We start from the raw sequence: 23025 nt of genomic DNA, 5'->3' as shown, positions 1-23025 counted from the left end.
TTCAAACTATATTACAAAGCTATAGTAGTGAAAACAGTGTGGTATTGGGATAAAAAAGACTTCCCAGGTGGCACAGTGGTAAAGAATCTGCCTGCCAGGGGATACGAGAGACTGGGTTTGATCACTGGGTCAGGAATATCCCCAGGAGTAGAAAGTGGCAACCCACTCCAGCATTCTTGGCTGGAAATTCCATAGACAGAGAAGCCTGGTGGGTTATAGTTCATAGAGTTGCAAAGAGTTGGATGCAACTGAACACACACTCACTGGGATAAAGACAGACACATATATCAGTAGAACAGAGAGCCCAGAAATAAACCCATGCATATATGGTCAATTAATTTACAATAAAGAAGTCAAGGATATACAATAGGGAAAGGACGGTTTCTTCAATAAATGGTGTTGGAAAAATTGTACAGCCACATGTAAAAGAATGAAACTGGGCCACCATCTAACACCATACACAAAAAATTAACTCAACATGAAAAAGACTTGAACTTAAGACCTGAAACCATTAAACCCCTAGAAAAAAACAGGCAGTAAGCTCCTTGACATAGGCCTTTGTAATGATTCTTTTTTTTTTTAAATCTCCACACCAAAAGCAAAAGTAACAAAAGCAAAAATGAACAAGTCGAACCACACCAAACTAAAATGTTTCTGCACAGCAAAGGAAACCACCAACAGAATGAAAAGGCAACCTACTGAATGGGAAGAAATAATTGCAAATTATATACCTAGTAAGGGGTTAATATTAAAAATACATAAGAACACATATGACTCAATAGTCAAAAAGCCAATCAGATTTTAAACTGGGCAGAATATCTGAAAAGACATTTGTTCAGAGAAGACATATAGATGGCCAACAGGTAACTGAAAAGATGCTCAACATTATTAATCATCAGGGAAATGAAAATCAAAATCACAATGAGTCATTACCTCATGTCTATTAGAATAGCTATTATCAAAAAGACAAGAAATAATGAATGTTGGCGAGAATGTGGAGAAGAGGGAATCCATACGCCCTCTTGTAGGGAATGTAAAATGGTGCAGCCATTGTGAAAAACAGTATGGAGGGTCCACAAAAAATTAAAAATAGAATTATAATGTAACCTGGCAGTTCCTTTTGAAATGAAAAAAGGGAGAAAGTCCTGAAACAGTGGAACAATACAAAAGGCTTGAAATACAATGAAAACACCAGAAAGAGAAAAAAGAAAGGAACAGAAGAAATATTTGAAGCTATAATGGCTGAGAATTTTCCAAAATTAATGAGGCACCCAAACCAGCGATCCAAGACACTCGGAGAGAGACACACAGGAGAAATACCAAAGAAATTTATACCTATACATATTATATTCAAACTGCAGAAAACCAGAGACAAAGAGGAAACCTTGACAGAAGCCAGAAGGGGAAAACATCTTACCTATAGAGGAATAAGAAAAAAAAATTACATTAGCCTCTCATCAGAAACCATGTAAGAAGAAAGTGGAATGAAACATTTTAAATGTTGAAAGAAAAATCCCGTAAACTTAGAATTCTGTATCCAGGGAAATTATCCTTCAAAGGTGAAGGAGAAATAAAGACTTTCTCAGATAAACAAAAACTGAAGGAATTTGTTGCCCACAGACTTGCTTTACAAGCAATGTTAACAGAAGCTGTTCAGAGAAAGAAAATGATCTAGGTCAGAACTCAAATCTACATAAAGAGAAGAGCATCAGAAAAGGAATAAATAAGAGTAGAATAAATCCTTTTTACTTTTCTTAATCTTAACTGATCTAACAGAAAACTGTTCAAAGTAATAATAGCAATAATGTGTTGGTTGATTACAGCTTAAGAAGAAATGAAATGAGTAACAGCAACGTTATTAGGGAAGGGAGGGAGGAATTGTGAATGCCGTTTTACAAGGAAACTGCACTCTCTGGGAAGTGGTATACAGCACGGTTTGAAAATGGACTTATTAGATGAAAAAGTACACAGCAAATTCTAGGACAACCACTAACTTTTTTTTAAAAAAAGAAGTATAATTGATATATTAAGAGAGAAAATAGAATCATATAAAATGCTCAGTTAAAACTAGTGAAAGTCGCTCATTTGTGTCCGACTCTTTGTGATCCCATGGGCTATTCAGTCCATGGAATTCTCCAGGCCAGAATACTAGAGTGGGTAGCCTTTCCCTTCTCCAGGGGATCTGACCAACCCAGTGATCAAACACAGGTCTCCCACATTGCAGGTGGATTCTTTACCAGCTGAGCCACAAGCGAAGCCCAAGAATACTGGAGTGGGTAGCCAATTCCTTCTTTAGCAGATCTTCCCAACCCAGGAATCAAACCAGGGTCTCCTGCAGTGCAGGCGAATTCTTTACCAACTGAGCTATCAGGGAAACCCAGAAAAGGCAGAAAAAGAGGGAAAGACAACAAGGAACAAGGGAAATAAACAGAAATGGTTACAAACATTGTATGTAGTTACCAGACCACCTGACCTGCCTCTTAAGAAACCTGTATGCAGGTCAGGAAGCAACAGACTGGAACAACATGGACATGGAACAACAGACTGGTTCCAAATAGGAAAAGGAGTACATCAAGGCTGTATATTGTCTCCCTGCTTATTCAACTTATATGCAGAGTACATCATGAGAAACTCTGGGCTGGATGAAGCACAAGCTGGAATCAAGATTGCGAGGAGAAATATCAATAACCTCAAATATGCAGATGACACCACCCTTACGGCAGAAAGTGAAGAAGAACTAAAGAGCCTCTTGATGAAAGTGAAAGAGGACAGTGAAAAAGTTGGCTTAAAGCTCAACATTTAGAAAACTAAGATCATGGCATCTGGTCCCATCACTTCATGGCAAATAGATGGGGAAACAGTGGAAACAGTGGCTGACTTTATTTTTTTACACTCCAAAATCACTGCAGATGGTGATTGCAGCCATGAAATTAAAGGACGCTTACTCCTTGGAAGGAAAGTTATGACCAACCTAGATAGCATATTAAAAAGCAGAGACATTACTTTGTCAACAAAGGTCGGTCTAGTCAGGGCTATGGTTTTTCCAGTAGTCATGTATGGATGTGAGAATTGGACTATAAAGAAAGCTGAGCACTAAAGAACTGACACTTCTGAACTGCAGTGTTGGAGAGGACTCTTGAGAGTCCTTTGGCCTGCAAGGAGATCCAACCAGTCTATCCTAAAGGAAATCAGTCCTGGGTGTTCATTTGAAGTACTGATGTTGAAGGTGAAATTCCAATATTTTGGCAATCTAATGAGAAGAGCTGGCTCATCTGAAAAGACCCTGATGTTGGGAAATATTGAAGGCAGGAGGAGAAGGGGACGACAGAGGATGAGATGGTTAGATGGCATCACTGACTCAATGGACTTGAGTTTGGGTAAACTCCGGGAGTTGGTGATGGACAGGCAGGCCTGACATGCTGCAGTTAATGGGGTCGCAAAGAGTCGGACATGACTGAGAGACTGAACTGAACTGATGATATATAGTAATCTAACTATAGCAATAATCACCTTAAATGGGAACAGTTTAAATATATTAATTAAATGACATAGATTGTTAAGAGTGGATAAGAAAAGCAAAATCCAACTGTATTTTGTTTACAAGAAACCCTCTTTGAACAAAAAGATACAAATAAAAACTAAGGAGATGGAGAAAGATATATCATGCTAGCACTAACTCAAAGAAAGTTGGAGCAACTATATTAATTTCAGACACTGAAGACCGCAAAACAGAGAAAATTATCAGGGATTAAGGTGGGCATTATTAATGAGAAATGGGTCAGTTCTCCAAAAAGACATAATCCTTAACATGCATGTAGCTAAAAACAGAGTGTCAAAATATGTGAGGTAAAACAGATAGAACTGCAAGGGAAAATAGACAAATCCACTATTATAGTTAGAGATTTCAACACCCCTCTATCAGTAATTGACAGATCCAGCAGGCAGAAAATTGGTAAGGATATAGTTGAACTGAAGAGCACCATCAATCAACTGGATCTAACTGACATGTATAAAATACTTTATTCAACAACAGCAGAATACACATTCTTTTCAGTTCGCACAGAACATTAACCAAGATAGACTACATTCTCAGCCATAAAACACACCTTAACAAATTTAAAAGAATAGAAATCATACAAAGTATGCCCTCATACCACAGTGAAATTAAACTAAAGATCAATAACATAGAGATAGCTGAAAAGTCCCCAAATATTTGGAGATTAAATGGCACATGTCTAAACAATATATGGGTCAAAAAATAAGTCTCAAGAGAAATTAAAAAACATTTTTAACTAAGTGAAAATGAAAGTAGAACTTATTGATTTTGAGGGATGCAGTGCAGGTAGTGCATAGAAGGATATTTACAGCATTTAATGCATATGTTAGCCAAAACGAAAGATCTTAAATCAATTATCTAAGCTCCCATCTTAGGAAATTAGAAAAAGAAGAGTAAATTAAATCCAAAGTAAGCAGAATAAAATAAGTAATAAAAATTAGAGCAGAAGTCAATGAAATTAAAAATAAGAAATCAATAAAAATCAATTAAGCCAAAACCTGTTGCTATGAAAAGATCAATGAAACTGATAAACCTCTAGCCAAGCTAAGCAAGAAAAAAAGATTACTAAAATACTAGTTAGCAATTAAAAATTACTAATATGAGAAATGAAAGAGGGTTAGCACTACTGATCCCATAGTCATTAAAAAGATAATTAAGAAATATTATGAATAACTTTGTGCCCACAAATTTGAACTTAGATGAAATGGACCAATTTCTTGAAAGACACAATTCACCAAAACTCACTCAAAGAGAACCAGATAATCTGAATAGGCTTATATCTATTAAATAAATTAAATCAATAATTAATAACCTTCTAAAAAAAGAAAGAACAAGGCCCTGATGGTTCCATTGATAAATTCTACCAAACATTTAAGAAAGAAATGATACCAATTCTCTACTATCTCTTACTGAAGGAGAGGGAATATGTCCTAACATATTTTATGAGGTCAACATTACCCCAATACTAGGTAATGGCATTACTAGAAAGGAAAACTATGAACTAATATCTCCAATAAACATAGATGCAAAAATCCTCAATATGACAAACAATGAGATTTATTCCAAGTATGCGAGGCTGCTTCAACAGTCAAAAATCAAGTGATGTAATCTATCACACCAATAGGCTAAAGAAGAAAAATCATATGATTCTATCAATAAAATCATATGATTCTATCAATAGATGCAGGAAAAGCATTTGACAAAATACAACATTTATTCATGACAAAAAGTAAATAAAACAACATACCTAAACATCTATGCAAACTAGGAACAAAGGGGAACCACATTCATTTGGTAAAAAACAGCTAGCAAATACAGCTAACTTCATTCTTGATGCTGAGAAACTACACACTTTCTCCCTAAGACTGGAAACATGATGCGGATGTCCCCTCTCACCAGTCCTATTCAACACTGTCCTGGGAGACTCAGTCAACACTGTAAGACAAGACAAAACAAGACAAGAGTGGAAAAGCAAAGGTAGACCGATTGGAAAGGCAGAAATAAAAGTGCCTTTACTCTCAAATTACACAACTGTCAATGCATTAACAGAAAAACCCAACGAACTGACCAAACTTCTGTAACTAAGTGCTTATAGTGAGGTTGTAGGGTACAAAGTAATTACATAATAGTCAACTGCTTTCCTATATTCCTTGGGCTTCCTTGTGGCTCAGCTGGTAACTAATCCACCTGCAGTGCAGGAGACCTGGGTTCAATTCCCTGGGAAGATCCCCTGGAGAGGGGAAAGTCTACCCACTCCCATATTCTGGCCTATATACAGCCTATGGGGTCACAAAGAGTCGGGCACGACTGAGTGAGTTCTCACTTTCACTTCCTATATTCCACCAATGAACAAGTGGAATTTGACATGAAAAACAATGTCAAGGACTTCCCTGGTGTTCAGGGGTTAAGACTCCTCGTTTCCACTGTAGGGGGTGTAAATTCAATCTCTGGTCAAGGAACTAGGGTACCGCATGCTGAGCAGCATGACTAAAAACTAAAAAAAACAAAAGAAAAAATCATATCATCATTTACATTAACACCCAAATAAAATAGGTATAAATCTAACAGAACATATGAAAAGTGAAAATGAAAGTCGCTCAGTCATGTCTGACTCTTTGTGACCTCGTGGGTATAGTACATGGAATTCTCTAGGCCAGAATACTGGAGTGGATAGCCTTTCCCTTCTCTAGGGGATCTTTCCAATCCAGGGATTGAACCCAGGTCTCCCAAATTGCAGGCGGATTCTTTACCAGCTGAGCCACCAGGGAAGCCCAAGAATACTGGAGTGGGTAGCCTTTTCCTTCTCCAGGGGATCTTCCTGATCCAGGAATCGAACTAGGGTCTCCTGCATTGCAGGCAGATTCTTTACCAGCTGAGCTACCAGGGAAGCCCTTAACAGAACATATGGAAGATACATATGAAGAAAACTAAGGCTGGTTCACATTCAAAAATCAATTAATGTCATCTAACACATCAGTGAAGAACTAATGCTTTCGAGTTGTGGTGCTGGAGAAGACAGACTGCAAGGAGATCGATCCAGTCAGTCCTAAAGCAAATCAACCCTGAATATTCACGGCAAGGACTGACGCTGAAACTCCAATACTTTGGCCATCTGATGCGAAGAGCCAACTCATCAGAAAAGACCCTGATGCTGGGAAAGATTGAAGGTAGTAGGAGAAGGGAATGACAGAGGATGAGATGGTTAGATAGCATCACCAGCTCAATGGACACGAACTTGAGCAAACTCTGGGAGATGGTGAAGGACAGGGAAGCCTGATATACCGCAGTCCGTAGGGTTGCAAAGAGTCAGACCTGACTTAGCAACTGAACAACAACAAATCACATCAACTAAAGGTTAAAGAAGAAAAATCATCTGAGCCTATGCATAGAGGCAAGAAAAGCACTTGACAAAAATCCAACACTCATTCATCACAAAAACTAAGTAAGGTGGGAACAGAGAGGATGTCTTCAACTTGATAAAGAACGTGTACAAAAAACCTGCAGTGAACGTGATACTTAATGGTGAGACACTAGAAAGTTTCCCACTAAGATCATGAACAAGGCCACTCCTTTTCAGCATCTTACTGGTTCCTGCTCTGTACCCTGACCCTTCTTTATCACTCTGAGCCTCAGTTTCCCCCTCTGTGAGTGGCGTCTTGGGAACAAGACCACGCTCAGGGGAAGTGTGAGCTTTCAAGGCACAAGCAGATTGGAAAACAGTTTTGAAATGTGAAAAGCACGCATACACATCAAGAATGACAACAGTGGTTAAAATAAAGTAAAAAAAAAAAGAGAAAGAGAGTCAGGCGAACACTTTCTAATTCAGTCCTTACAACAAACCAAGGTGGATGTCACTGACCTGTTTAAAGGAAACTGTAGTTCCTGCAGCTGATGTGCTAGCACCCCCCACCCCGGACTCCTAGATGGGAGGTAGAGGAAACCAAACTCAGTCTGGGTGACTCCTTGGCTCCTGCTTTTCCCATAGCCTGCATCCTGCTGCTGTTGTTTCTGCAGGATCTGGGATGGTAAGCAACAAGTACAAGAAAAGGAGATGGCTGTATTAAGAAATCATCATCCTGCTTTTTCCCTTTTGTCTCTTTGGAGGTGGGGGGGTAGGACCAGACAATGGCAGAGATCCTGTCCCCTGGCCCTGGAGGTGATGGAGAGGACCATGAAGATCAGGTGCTCGGAGGCAGGGGCTGTGGGGGTGATGGCAGTCTCCAGGCGACACTCGCGGAGGAGAAAGTCATCCCAGACGGTGCGGCGTGTACGGCAGCAGCCCCAGATAAGCGTCTGCGCTGGGAGGGCTCGCTGGCATTTCTGTTGGCTCGCCTGCTTTTATTAAAAATAATTCTGACGCCGACTATTTTGTAAGCGTGGAGGGCACACATCCAGGGAGGCCCATCTGACTCTGAGATAATTTCAAGGCTGAAGAACGTCGCCCGTGCCAGACACAGCACCGCATGAAACCTGCCTCCCGTCCTATGGAGGGAGGGGGCCGTCCATGTATATGTATAAGTCAGGCTTCGCTAAACCCTCCAAGTAAAAATACTTTTAAATATTTCAGTACGTCGTTAACCACATACATCTCAGTTGGGGCTCATTCCAGCTGGGGGAAAGTAGAAGAGGCAGATGATTTGCATAAGTCGACTGAGGAAATCTGGTGAGAGACAGGGATGGGACTCAGACACCCGCAGCTGTCAGCGGATCCCCAGGGCCCCGCCCCTCGGCCATCCCCCACGTGTGCGGAGCACCTACTACGCGCCAGGCGCAGCGCTAGGCTTCCTCAAGGCAGGAACAACTTGGCGCCTCGGTGGTGAGTCTAGCTCAAGGGCCAGAGGCCACACACTGGTTCCGCAGTGTGTAATTCGAGCTGTGATCTGCATTGTGGATCTGATGGAACTGGATGGGAGGCTATTGCAGCTGATGGAAAGGGGGGATTGGTCCAGCCCGAGGGCGGCTCCTGGAGAGGAAGGCTGGGCAGTGGGGTGTGAGGGGAGGGGGCCTCAGGCAGAGGCGAGTGCCCCGATGGAGGAACACCTTGGCTGGAGCAAATGCCTGTGAGGCTAGTGATGAGAAGGGTGGCTGCACATGCGGAAGGGAGTTGACTGCAGGCAGTTGATGGTGGGCTCTGGGTTGAGGGGTGATGCAGGAGGTGGGCTGGAGGTCACTGTAGCCAGCGGATGGCAGGAGCGCCCACCAGAGGGAGAGCAGATGGGCAAAGGAGCAGGGAAAGCTGTTCTTCGGGGACTAAGATAAAGTGGTCCTGGCTCCCCAGGCCTGGGGGCCCTGACGTGGCAGGCCTGTATTTCTTGCTCAAGGTCCCCAGCTTCACAGTATCTACCCTGCCCGCACTTGCCTTGAGTTGAACGCACGGGTTCCTCCTCCTAGCCACCCCCCACCCCCCACCTCAGTACCACGCAAGAGGAAGGGGCAGGGAGGGTGAGCAGGCAGCAGCCGGGCTCCAGGGTGTCGGCAGCAGTAGCCCAGGCCAAAGGCGGCTGAGGGCCCTCTTGGAGGGAAAGAAAGGAAGGGCCTGGCACTCCATCGGCTCCGAGGGAAAGTCTGTTGCCACCACGTCCCATCCCTCTCGTGCCTGCGAGCGTCTCCAGGCGAGCATTTCTTCCTGTCTGTTCCCAGCACCTGCAGAGCGCTTGGCACAAGACGTTGCCCAGGAAGCACGTCCCGGGAGACGGGTGCCGTCAGAGCCAGGTGGTCACAATGGAGGCAGCCCCTGCTTAGTGAGCGTTTCCTCCTGAGCGCCTGCTCTGAGCACTTTCTGCTTTGTCCCGTTTCATCCACATCCTTGTCTTTGTGAGGCGGGCACCTTTATTATCTCCACTTTTCAGGAGATGACTGGGAGGCTCAGAGGACGTTACATAACCTGTGGACATCGCCTAGTTTGCAACTTATCAGGCTCAGACTTGAAGCCAGGTACGTCTGATCCCTGAGCCCTCGGCTCTAGTTATGCGCGCGTGTGCGCTCAGTAGCTTCAGTCCTGTCCGACTTTTTGCAACCCCATGGACTGCACCCGGCCAGGCTCCTCTGTCCATGGGATTCTTTAGTCAAGAATCCTGGAGTGGGTTGCCATGCCCTCCTCCAGGGGATCTTCCCAGCCCAGGGGTCAAACCTGCGTCTGTAGCATCTCCTGCATTGGCAGGCAGTTTCTTTACCACCTTGGGGAGCCCGGCTTTGGCTATACCGCCGGTCAAACCCAGGCAGCCCCACAAAGGCCCGCACAGAGTTTAGGAGTTCTCCAAACAGTGGAAGAAATGTATCCTATCTTGGTCCAAGAGTCCACAGCACATGAGAAACACTAACTATGCCACCCTTTGATTTCCCTCCACAGGCCAGGTGTGCGCTGTGCACGCATGTGTCACACGTGTGCTCACATGGGTGAGGAAGGCCGGTGGGAAAGACTCCAATCCATTCTTCTTGCTTTGCCATCATGTTTCCATTGCTTACTGGGAGGCACCTCTAGCATTATTTTTTTTTTAATTTGTGACTTTTCTCATATAATTTTTTAAGTTGATATATTGTATTTTCATTTTTATTCAGTTTAATTTTCTTTCTTTCTTCCTTCTTTTTTTTTTTTTTTTCTGCCTTGCAGCATGTGGGATCTTAGTTCCCTGACTCAGGATCAAACCTGGGGCCCCTGCAGTGGAAGTGCAGAGCTTTGGGCACTGCACCACAGGGAAGTCCCCTAGCTTATATCTTAAAATAGCCAAACATCTGGCTGCTAAGTGAACAAAGCTGTTCTGAAACCTCTAGTTGTGGGTTAGATGAACCAGATACCCAGATGCTGAGCTCAGATGTTCCCTTTGCAAGTGAAATGTTTGTCTCACATAGATGCTGCCAGTGATACTGCCTTTTATTGCCTAATCTTGATGCAGTCCTTGTCTCTCACCACAGAGGAGTGAATTCCACTCTGGGAAGAGGTAAGAGCAAAGTCTCAGTGATAAGGAGGCATTCGTGAGTGCAATTTCCGTAACATAACAGAACTGCATCTTCACTGACAAACATGTTTCTTCATTCGACTCTGGGCAATGGGAGGGCTACCACACCCCATTTTTGCTGATAACATCCTTATTTAGATTTCTGTGTTCTGCTAGAGGTTCTAGAATTGGAAACTGAAAAAAAAAAAAATTTTTTTTAATTGACAATTACATTGGCCTGCTGGAGAGTGGGAGACTGCCTCTTATGAAATTCCACTGAGATCCTAAACAGTCATTGGCATTCTAACAGAGAGGAAGACAGTCTATTTAGGGAGCCATGGGCATGGGATCCAGATGAGGACTCCTCAGGTAGAGAGAGGCAGGAAATGAGCTGGTTTGGCTGGGGGCGGGGAGGGGAGACGAGAGGGAAGAACCACACGTGAGATGCAAGTTATCATCAAGTCCTAGCTTTTGCTTTGGGTCATGAGAGTGTGTGGATGCTTATGTCACTCTTAAAAAGAACTAATTCAAGAAGCTAACTAAATACAGCAGGCTATGTGCATGGTTCTCCATGGAAGTGTCTCATGAACCAAGGATTATCATTAACCCAATTTTGTGCACCTGGGGTCCAATTAAAAAGCAATCAATAACAAGCCTATTTAAAAGGATGGTCTGAGATTTAGACTTCATAACATGTATGCTTTTTCTTACTAGGTTTTTTTTCCCCCTCTCTAATCTTTTCAAACACCATTTTTCTTCTCCATTTCAATAGCAGGTTCTCCCCATGCAGGTCAGAGGTCTATAAAGGCCTCAAGTATCAGGAATCTGTTTAAGCCCCTTGGTAGGTACCAGAGTCCCATCAGGGTAGACGGAGGGTCTCGACTGGCTTCCAGAAAGGGATGGCCATGAGCACCTGAACACACTGGGGTCTGGGTGTGGGGCGATGGTTTTATTCCAACAGGGCTGGCATCTTTATGCCGGACAGTAGGAGAGCAGAGGGAGACCCCTATAGACCACTGCTAGTATAAGCCATGCTTCTCATCCTTGGAACGCCCTGCTTTGGGGACAGGGATATTTTTTATCTTGGCACTTGTCTGCTCACCGAACATTCACCGGGTGCCCAGTGAGATGCATTTGCATGCTCTGGGCGATGTGCCAGGCCCTCGGGGATACGGAGTGAGTAGTGAGCGCCTTTTCTGGGCTGCTAAGCGCTCTGCTTGTGTTCTCACTTCACCCTCACGCCCCCCTCCTTTGTGGCTTCCCCCATGGGAGCTCTGGCCCCACCCTGTTACAGCTGCACCCTTTGCATCTGTATGACTGGAGACGCAGGGTATCACGGAAGGGCCGTGCCTGAGCTCCCAAGGCTGACTGCTCTTGGTTCAGATCCCAGGCTCCCCACTGTAAGACTTGACATGCTGGCTTAAAGTCACCCCTCTGAGCCTCAGATTTCTCATCGATCAAGAGGGAATAACCACCCTTATCTCACAGGGCTGTGTGAGAATTAAATGAAACCATTCACAACAGGCACTTTTGGTTCCTATTACATAGTAAATGTTCAGTACACAATCTCTATTGTTTTTGTTTTTTATCCCCTTGAGAATAGTGTCCATAAAATAATGTCTTTCTGTTCCCGTAGGGCGGGATACGTGGTAACATGTTCATTGCCTGCTTGTTGAATGAATGAAAATGAGTAAGTGCAGCCCTTTGGGACGGAGATCTCATGTTCTACCTGTCTTCTGACTTCTTTCTTGCCAGCCCCACAGCAGCAGCTCTGGGGCAGATAGAGCTGCCCCTTTCCCACACAGCACTCACACCTCTAGCCAGGCCTGTGCTAGAACCCAGGGCCTGGGAATCCCTCGGCCCTGACCGACAGAGGGAAGGAAGGAAGGAGGACTCCCTGGTGTCTCTGCTGACCTCTGCCAAGAGGAAGAAGCACCACTCAATCACAAAGGTCTTCTTTGGACATCCGGTAGCTTCCTGCATGGTCCTGAGAATGTGGCTGACTTCAGAAGTCCCTTCTCCTTGAGAAAAGGAGGTGCTAGAGTGACCTTCTTAGGGGGCACCTGGGCCCCAGCCTGCAACAGCTGAAACAGCAGTGGCCCCTGAGTCCATGGGCACAGACCAGCTTCTCATTTCTGGCTTTCCTGTCTAGCCCACTGCCTATATGCTCCCCCACACCCTGCCTCCAGACCCTGTTATTTCCTTTCAGGAGTGATGGAAACAGGAGTATAACCTCTGAGGGTGAAGGAAGGGGAGACAAGGGCATGGACCTGGTACCACCTCCCACCCGAGTTCTGTCTTCCCTGGGCTCCGTGAGTTGACCTTTCACTTACTGCCTCACAAGCTCCACCTTCTCCCCTGTCACTGCAATGAACAAGCACCACTGTGTGTGGCCCAGGGTTGGGGATCAGGAGGCAGAAGGCTTGAGTTCAAATCTGGCTTCTGCGACTCACTGGCTATGGGATTTCAGACGAGTCACCTTTGTTCTTGGAACCTCAGGACCCTCCTCTGTAAACTGAAAGTGAAGTCACTCAGTCGTGTGTGACTCTTTGGGACCCCAGGGACTGTAGCCTACTAGGCTCCTCCATCCACGGGATTTTCTAGGCAAGAGTACTGGAGTGGGTTGCCATTTCCTTCTCCAGGGGATCTTCCTGACCCAGGGATTGAACCCGGGTCTCCTGCGTTGCAGGCAGATGCTTTACCTTCTGAGTCAACAGGGAAGCCCTTAAACCATGATCTGATTACACACCTCAAAGGTCTGGTGTGAGCATTAGCACTGATGTTTGCACACTGGAGGTGATCTTAAAACTGCAGTTCCTACTAAGGATTGGTGTTCCACACATCTGGGGGCTGAGGCAGGGCGGAAGGACCTCGAAGGCCCCAGCCCCGGATTCGCGCAGCAGTATGTTCTAAAAAATAAGTATTTTTTTCCACCTCCTCAGCTTGGTCAGCAGACGGAGAGACCCGGCAGACCCCAGAAAAACCTCACCCGAGCCTGTTATTGTGGGCAGCCCCTGTGGATTCCGCTTACGGGGAACAATTTGAGAGGCAAACAAAACATGAAAAGCTACTCAGAATTAACAATGGGCCAGATGGTAATGCTAGTTTGAAGCAATAAAACATGATAAATAGCTTCCTGCTGCTACTCCTGATCAATTTCAATATTTAATAATTCCACTGCCACCCCACCCCCTCATCTGGCCCCCTCCACAGGCTGCTGTGATAACGACCCGCATTCAGCTCACAGAGCAAACACTCCTTTACTTTCTGAAGGCGTCAGCAGAAAGCAGGCGGCTCAACTGTCACAGGAGCGCCCTCCGTCCTCGAGATAATTCAACTGCCTGCTTCTAAGACACTCCATCTCCAGCCTCTCCTGGATGCCGGGGAAGGCTGGGAGGGAACTCCGATGATGGAGATGCCATGGGAACGGGCCCGTGGGTGTTAGTATTCCCTGAGTCTTGCTTTTGAATTTAAGAAAGGGAAGTGGTAGGGAGCTGGGTGGTCCTCTTACTCCAGAACCAATTAGCAGGAGGAGGAAGCAACCAGAAGGAGATGACGGCAGCTTGGTGTTAAAGCCTTACCCACCGGCCATGCTTCTGAACCTCAAACTCCTTCTCTGTATGAAAGAGAGAATCAGGTCTACTCGCGGGAGTCCTGCCTGCACTGCGTGGGTCAAGTGCCGGGCAGCGTGCTCTGAATGTGGGAAATGGCTGGCGGCAGGAAGCATCATTATCAAACATGAAGCCAATTAGCAAATGATGCCCCAGCACCGCTACCCGTGGCAAGGGCTGCTGGTCCTTGTGGTCAGGGAGCTGTGGCCAGGGCAGATGTGGGGTGTGGGGCAGGAGCTGGCAGGGAGCGCCCAGGGTTCTCCCCCAAGTGGAGCCCACAGGCCTTGAGACCCTCCGACACAGGGCACCCCGGAGAACAGGTGATGTGGGCACTGTTTATGGAGGAGGAAATGGACAGGATGAGGCGAAATGACTTCTCAAGTTTACATCATATGAAGTGGCATCATCAGTTCTAGTCTGGGTCTCCCAACCTGCCCCCCCCCCCCCAAACCCCTCTGATTTCATGTCCTCGCTGCCCTATTGCAGGAGAAAACTGCTCCCTGAGGCCACCCCGCCCCCCCGCCCCCCACCTGCCATTTGTCCCTTTTGCAAGGAGGCAGCCACGGGGGGCGGGGGGGCTTGCCATCACCTGAGCTGTAGGTCACTAAGCTGTGAAATGTGAGCAGTAATACCTACTGCACTGGTTCACAGGGACGTTTAATGAGGGAATATGCATGAGAGCCCACTGTAATTTTGTGATGAGCTATACAAATGTCAGGTATGGTTATTATGACTTTTTCGGAAAAAAAAACCCTCTGGGAGGAAAAAGATCAGAAATTCACCCACCAAAGGGCAGATTCTTCTTACTGAATCCTTCATTGGCCCCACATCCTCGAGGGCAATGGTCCCCAGAGTTTTTGGCACCTGGTACTGATTTCATGGAAGACAATTTTTCCATGGATGAAGTGAGGGGTGGTTTCAGGATGACTCACGTGCATAATATTTATGGTGCACTTCATTTCTGTTATTATTACATCAGCTCCACCTCAGATCACCAGGCAGTAGATCCCGGAGGTTGGGGACCCCTGCTCTAGGGGATCAAGATCAAGCTCTTTGGTGTGGACTTCAAGGCCTCGACAGTGCCTGCAACCCCATATTTGCCCCTTCTCCCTTCCTTCCTTGCTGCAGACCCTCCAGGCTACTTGGGGTGACTTGAGCCTTTTATCTGTGTCTCTGTCTAGGCCTGGCAACACCCCTGCAGGAGGGGACTGTCCCACCCTGTCCCTCAGCTGATCCCACTCCATCTTCTGCAAGAAGTCTTCCTTGAGCCCCCCTTGCTAAGAAGCTCTTCTGCTGCGCTTCTGGATAGCTTCTCTGTGCTTCCTCCATCCTAGCATGCAGACCCTACTTACTGCTGTGTTCTCATCTGCCTCCCAACTCTATAGCCCCTCCCTTCGGGGTCAGAACCAAGTGCTGTTCACTCCAGTCTATCAGGGGCCTGGCCCAGCTTATGTCCGAGAACTGTGCACCGAGGAACCAACCAACCAACGAATAACTGTTTCCAATATTAATGGAATCAAAGCTTTAGTCAAAGGATTCCAGTGGTGGAATTAAGAACTTGGGTGGGCAGGGCCTTGCTGAAGTCACAATACTTTGACCACCTGATGTGAAGAGCCAACTCATTAGAAAAGACCCTGAGGCTGGGAAAGACTGAGGGCAGGAGGAGAAGGGGTTGACTGAGGATGAGATGGTTGGATGGCATCATTGACTCAATGGACATGGGTTTGAGCAAACTCCAGGAGATGGTAAAGGGCAGGGAAGCCTGGTGTGCTGCAGTCCATGGGGTCGCAAAGAGTTAGACACCACTGAGCGACTGAACAACAACGGCCTTGGTAGCAGAAGTCAGAACCATGCTTCTGAATTCAGACTCAGTTCAATCCGTTTAGTCATGTCCAAAGCTGGTGCCGTAACCAAGACTTCCCAGGACAGGCCCCCACCCCACCCTATATCCTCTGCCTGCTTTTTGTTTGTAGAAAAACTTTAGTTGCCTAGGTCTTCCCCCAAGTTCCAAAGAATAAAATTAATCAGAGAAGTGAGAAAATGCAGAAACAAAGGAAAACAATCAAGCAAGACTAACTAATAATAGTGAAGCCATTAAACAAAGTCAAGGGCCTTTGGTTCCTCCTAGGAAGGGCTATATAGATAATATTCTGAGCCAAATCCATTGAGCTGTTTTGCAGATTCTGAAACCCCTGCCAGCTGGAAAAAGTTAACTGCATGCCACCCACAAGCACAGAGACCCCAGACAGGTTGGAACCAGAAGGTTGATGATGTGGACTTGATGTGGACTCCTGATTACCTCACAGCCAACCAATCAGAAGAATGTCCACGAGCTGATCATGGACCCTGCCACCCTCTCCCTCACCCTACCTTTAAACGCCTTTCCCTGGAAACCACTGGGGAGTTCAGGCCTTTTGAGCTGCCTGGACCCCTCGCTTGGCCTGCGGTAAACACGGCACTTTCCTTTGCCCCCACCTGAGTCAGCAGATTGGCTTTACTGCGCACGGGCAAACACACCCAAGCTTGGTTTGGCAGCAATAAGACGATTGTCTTCCTCCCCCACCCTGACCCTTAACAAGAAGGAACAGAAAAGATACCGCCCATCCCTGTCTGTCTCCCCGCAGGACAGGAGGGAGGCTGGTGATCAGGTACCTGAATCCCGCTGGTCCATGGTCATGGAGTTCCACCTCCTCGTGATGTCGATGTAGAGGATGTCCACCGCGGCCATGGACAAGCTGCTGCTGCTGAGCTTGCAGTTCCTGCCCGAGACGGGAGAGGACACGTCACTGCCAGACCCGAGCCGCCCGTCCTGCCTGGCCTTCGTGCCTTTGTTTGGGCTCTGCTCCCCCCCGGATGCCACCCGACCCCTACCTCCACCCCCACAGCAGGAACTAGCGAAGGGTGAATGGCAGCAAACCGTTCACTGCCTCTACAGGTTCCCGTAATGTGGTTCAGAAGGGCTTTAAAGGGCTGGGAAGAGCAGGGACTTTAGGATGACAAGTCTTGAGTTGAATCTGGCTCTGCCACGTAGGAGCAAATGGCCCTGATTAAACTAGCTCCCCTTCTTGAGTCTCAGCCTCCTGACCTGTTAACCAGGCCATCTTTACCACAGTTACTGTGGGCAGGCACGCTGCAAAGAGCATGATTTGGGCATCAGACAGACCAGGGTTAAAATCCTGGCCCTGCGGCTTCTTCTAGCTGTGTGACTGTGGACCATTCACTTTGGTGCCTGTATTGGCTGGTCTCTTAAATGAAGAGGATAACACCCGCCCACTCGGCCGGTGTGAAGAAGACATGAGGTTGTGCATCCTGGGGCCTGGCACATGGCTGGGGCCATGACAACTGCTGATTTCCTTCCTCATCTCTCTCTCTCTAGTTTCCCTCTTTCTCTGCCAAAGCCAGAACCTTCTCAGCCCTGTCAGAGGCTACCTGAGGCTGACCTTTCAGTGAGGGGCCCTGTCCACTCTGGAGAAACGGGGCTAGCCAGTCAGAGCATCTAGGTATGAGGATGAGGGGTCTGCTGGAATGGAGGCAGAACTCAGCTGGTCCAGAGGCACCACCTTTTGAAGCGGGTCATGCTGGGAGGAGAATCCCCACCCAGGCTGGATTTGCCCTAGGAATCCTGAAAGTTACACCCCGGGGCCAGCTGTCTGTTGGGCTGAACTACATTCCATGCTGCTTTCAACCTTTCAAACGTGTCCACGCCCGTCACCCCAGCTAATGATAAAGTGGTTCTTTGGTTTCCCATTTGTCATCATCTCTTGCGTGAATAGTTCCCTCAGGAACCCGAGAGGCTGGGGGTTGACTGGCAAGCAGGACTTGGGCATTTCAGGGGCCCCTCTCCAAACCCATGCACACCCCTGGCGTGACTGGGTGGGTGCCCAGCACGGTGCCCAGATGAGGCTGGTGCTCCTTATATGCCAGCATCCTCCCAGCCTCCCACCTTCCCTCCCTCCCTCCGTCTCTCTGGCCCCTCTCCCCTTTCTTCCCCGCCTGTATTTCTCAGGCCATCAATTCACATCCTGCTTCCTCCTGGGCTCTGCTCTGTATCTCCATCACAAGTCACCGTGGCAGACTTCAAAGCACATCAGCGCAGTTATTGAGCCCCAGTAACAACATGTCAGTGGACGCAGAGCTTTTCACGTCACCTGTCACCGAGATGGCTCTCTCTATTGGGTCCTGCTGGGGACCCGCTCCAGTCCCTCCCAAGGTATTCTAACAACCCATGCTGTTCATTTCCCAAGCTTCATTAGAAGCAGCTATGGGTTTTCACTAATTATCATCTCCATGTCCTCTGCTTCTACCTGTTCCCCACAGGACAGGCGCTCTGCCTGCCTTACCCCGTGGGTTAATGGAGTATAAAAAGGGAAACCAGACTGACCACTAGTATACAGTTATTTTTTTCCTGACAGGCAGAAAATAGAAGTGTCAAACCTCGAGTAGGAGCTGTAATTTACCAAAGATGATTCTCCATCTATCCCCTTTCCAAGGTAACTTGTTCTCCCTAGTGATACCTGCAAATACAGTTGATGATAACATCTGGACTGGGGCAGGAAAGGGAGGTATCCACACTGGCTGCAGTTGACATGAAATGCTTGCGAGAATTCTGATTCTGTAGGCACTTTCTTGGGCACCATCTGTGTGCCAGGCTCTTTCCTGCTCATTAGTTCTCTGGAGCTTTCTAACATTTTATGAGGGAGGTATTCTTAGACCCATTTCAATGCTGGGTAAGCTGAGACTCAAGAGAACAGACATGACCTGCCCAAGACCACATAGCTGGGATTCACATCCAGGCTCCCCTGGAGGATAGGGCTGTGGACTTGGGAACTTTGGGAAGAAGTGGGGAAGTGGCCCAGCCCAGAGCTGCAGGAAGAAACAAGATTCCAGAGACAGATTCTCAAGTAGCCCAGAAAGGCTGGAGCCTCTAGAGAGGCACTGTTGGGACGCTTTGGGATATAAGGCTGGGGGGTGGGGTAAGACAATCAGGGTCACTAAGTTTTCCTAGGTTTGTCCCTGTGGTCACCAATGGACTCAAGCAGGGAATGTCTCTAAGGTTTAAGACTTTGGAGTGAACTTTTCATCCATCCATCCATTCAATACAGAATTTATTTTGTGTCTACTATGTGTAAGTGGTATTCTGGGCCCAGTGAGTGACACAAAGCTTGGATCCAGATGAGTCTTGGATATGCTCTTGGATGGCAGACGTCATCTCACAGTCTGGGATAAAAACCTGAGGCCTTGGTAGCTCTTGATCATTTGAACCATTTCCCCTTATGCCCTGGGAGGCAGATCCTCAAATTACTAATGAGAGGTGGGATGAATTCTTCAGTGGAAGTGGAGTCCAAGAAATATGGTAACATGAGAAGCCAGAAAGATTCCTAAGAAAGGATGGGCTAGAAATGTACGTGGGAAAAATGAGCTTTGGAGTCAAGTGCACATGAGTTTGAATCTTGACTTTGCTATGTGACCTTGAGCAGGTCATTGATACTCTCTGCATCTAAATTTCCTTATTTGTATGACGATATCGTGACTCACCATACAAAGTTATTTTAAGGACTAGCTCAGTGCCTGGCACACATGACAGCTTTCAGCCTTCCTCCATGATGTACAGCCAGTTTCCAGAAAGGATTTTGGGTTTTTTTTTGTTTCTTCGTTTCTTTCCAGAATCAGAAGAACATGGGTGCACAGAATGAGAATCACAAATCGTTCAAGTTCATTAGGAGTCTAAGATTAGAAAGATTTGAAATTATCATCCCCATTTCCTCTCAACAACTACTGACATCTCATGGGAAATTTAGAAACCAACTTTTTCCACTCCATAAAATCCTATTTATAGAATTTCTTTTGTGTTCATCCTTCTCTGTGAAAGAAAAGATGCTTATTTTTTCCTGGAGAGCTTTCTGTAAGGTGAAAGTTAACAAATAATCAGTATTTGTTTAAATAAGAAAAAAATAAACACTATCTAAACATCTTGGCTGGTGGGGATTGGGAAAGACAACTTTGGTTTATAACTTATCTATTTTTAAAGGCTATTGATATCCCAGGCATAACATCTCATGATGTTACTGGAAAGAAATCATCACAGGAACACAGGAAATTTTCAAAGTCACTGAGGAGTTAATGACAGAGAGGGAGGCAGGGCCCCTTGACACTTCTGTTCCAGAACATTCTCACACAGCCTGCTGCCTCTCAGAGAAGAAACCGCCCCCCCCCCCCCCACCACCACCACAGCTACACATTAGGAAGCATATTAATATCTCCTTACGAGAAAAGGCAGCGGAAGGAGGAAAAAAAAAGGCAAAAGAGAAAGCCGTTTTCTAATTTAGAAGGTGCCTGGGATTAGAAGCCACAGAGGAGCGGAGTTGGGGGCCTCCAGGCAGAATGGCCGGGCGTGAAGCGAACACTCGAGGTGTGGAGAAGCTGCCTCCATTTTCTAGAAATAAACTCCGGTTTTGGCAAACCGCTTCATCTTCGGGCTGCGGAAATGGAAACTGCAGCCTGTGCCAACTGATGTCAGATTCCGATGGAGGATACGTCTGGGAAACGTGTTCTTAGCGAATTACACAGAAAGCTCCCCCAAACGAGGAACGCGATGGGAGGAAAATAACAAAAATGCATTTCCCTCAGAGAAAGCTGTCAAACTGAAGGAGCAGATCATTTCCATTTCTCAGAAAAAGAGATGTCTCCACACCTCAGCAATTATCATGAAATTAAAAAAAAAAAAAAAGTGCTTAATTCATGGTGATACTTGCTACTGTTATGTGCCTCCTGAGGAAATGACATGACAAGCTGGTTAGATAGAGTTAACTCTAGACAAGAGGACAACAGTTCATTATTTCTCATTTCTTGATGGAAAAGAAAAATAGAATATGGCCAGACTTGCATTAGCATAATTCACTCCTAAAACTGCTGATCTATGCAACACATTATGAGAGATGGTCACTGGAAATAAATTCAATCGCAATGTTTATTATTTTGTTCCCTCCAGTTCTCTTCCAGGAACTTGGAGAGGAAGAGTGGGTAGGACCGATGAAAGCCAAGTTCAACTTCTGCCATTTGTGTGGGAGCTCAGAGAGGAGGTTCTCTAGCCAGCAAATATGTCTCTAGCATGGTGCTCTGGAGAAGGGCACTTGGTTCGATTTAACATATGGCACAAATATCATCAATTCATAATGAAGCGAAATTTAAACCCAAGTGGAAAAGAGAGAGAGAATAGTTGTTAGCAAGAGAAAACGCTCGCTGTCAAATTTGGCTGGCAAGACGGAATATATTCAGATACAAATCTGAAAGCAGAGAAGATCACCTTTTACGACAACGTTGCTGTTGGGATGTCTTAGTACATTTTTAAAGGAGAAATGTATTAACCGTCGTGCAATGTGTTCTTCGTGTCTTCCTTCATCCTTAATCACCCAGGACACTTGCCGGGGGAGGTGCCGAGGGCAGGGAGAGGGGCTCGCTGTCTGGGTCCTTCTGCTCCAGCTGCCTCTTCTGCCCCTGGAAACATCGTCACTTGTCACGGTCACCACAGCTCCCACTAATGGTACTCGGCCACAGATTGGGAAAGATGGCTACAGGACCTACTAGTTGCTAACATCACGTATTCAAGTTTTTCATGCAAACACTCTTAATTAGAGAGAACAAAGGGATGGAAGAATCATAAAGCCTCTCACACAGAGACAGAGTTCTAGCAATATCCCTGATATCATCCAGTTCCCGCCTTTTAAGAACCTTCTTTGCTAGAATGGTTCTCAAATCTTTTCAAGAATTTCCTTTTCCAGATTGTATATAAGAATAGCAGTGCTCTTAATATATGCCTCAGCCTCTCACAGGTCACACACTGGAGGACTCGATGGGCAGTCACGCTTTGACTGAACCCCAAATAATTTTCTGAATCACTGACATTCTGTATATACATGCATTGAGATTTTACATAAAAACTGGTATTTCTAGCTTCTCTAGAAAAACCAAAAGCTCTAGTGGTACTGTTCCCCAACAACCTTTATTTTTGCCACAGTTCTGCCCTCCTCATCCTTGTAGATCCCACCCCCTGGCTTGTTTATCCTTCCGGCCTGACCCTCCCCCCACCCCATCCCCCAGGCAACTGAGATGTGATTCTTGTAGTATGCAATCTTTTCAAATCTCCGCTGCTCTCTCACAGCTTAATAGAATTGTATTGACACTAGGAAATAAAAGGAAGCATCTGACTGATGTCTTTTGCTCTTCCTTCCTTCTTCCTTTTTCCTGCCTGGTATTCGACCATAGTGGCTGGATTTTGAGCAGCCATCTTGTAACCCTAAGGCAACTCTGAAGCTTGAAGCATATGCTCAGGATGGGTAAGCAGAAAGACAGAAATTGGGGAGTTGATCATATTTCAGAGCCATCATCCAGCCCTAGAAGCCCCACTGCCAAGCTTCCTGTTAAATGAGAGAAAATTAGTCTCACTATTTAAACCACCTGTAGATGGGTATCTATTCCTACAAGTCAAATGTAGTTCCTAAATGAGTCAGAGAGTATCACGTTAGGTAGTTTTCTCAGGGAAATAACAGGACATGCCTGTTGACTTTCTTGAAAATTCCCTCTGCCTCATGGAAATAATAACCACAAGCCTCCCATTTCACAAACAGCTCCTGTAAACCAGGCAGTGGGCCAGATCCTTTATGATATAATACATCCCAAACTCATAACAACCCAGTGAGGCGGGAGAGACGATTACCATTTTACAGATGAGGGAACTGAGACTCAGAGAAGACAAGGGATTTGCTCAAAGCCACATAGCTATTAAGTAATGTGCTTGGCTCTGAAGCCAAACCCCAAAGCCTGTGTTCTTTCCACTGGGCTTTCTTTCCACCTGAAACTAACACAAAGTCCTTTTCAGAATCACTGTGCGAATATGACTTCAGGTTTATTGAGATGGCAAAAATTC

The 23025-nt window shown here is 46.0% G+C and overlaps 1 protein-coding gene across 1 annotated transcript in view; it reads right to left on the bottom strand.

Moving 5' to 3' along the window:
• The window catches only part of TTLL11 (tubulin tyrosine ligase like 11), a 257284-nt gene that overhangs the window by 20538 nt on the left and 213721 nt on the right, over nt 1-23025 (bottom strand). Inside the window, exon 8 of the mRNA XM_061154740.1 lies at nt 16755-16861. Within this exon, the coding sequence (XP_061010723.1) occupies nt 16755-16861 (107 nt within the window). The remainder of the gene's footprint in view (nt 1-16754; nt 16862-23025) is intronic.

The sequence above is a fragment of the Dama dama genome, chromosome 11 (assembly GCF_033118175.1).
Source record: "Dama dama isolate Ldn47 chromosome 11, ASM3311817v1, whole genome shotgun sequence".
NCBI lineage: Eukaryota > Metazoa > Chordata > Mammalia > Artiodactyla > Cervidae > Dama > Dama dama.
Note: the sequence above shows the minus strand (reverse complement) of the source record. Positions and strands in the feature narration are given on the sequence as shown.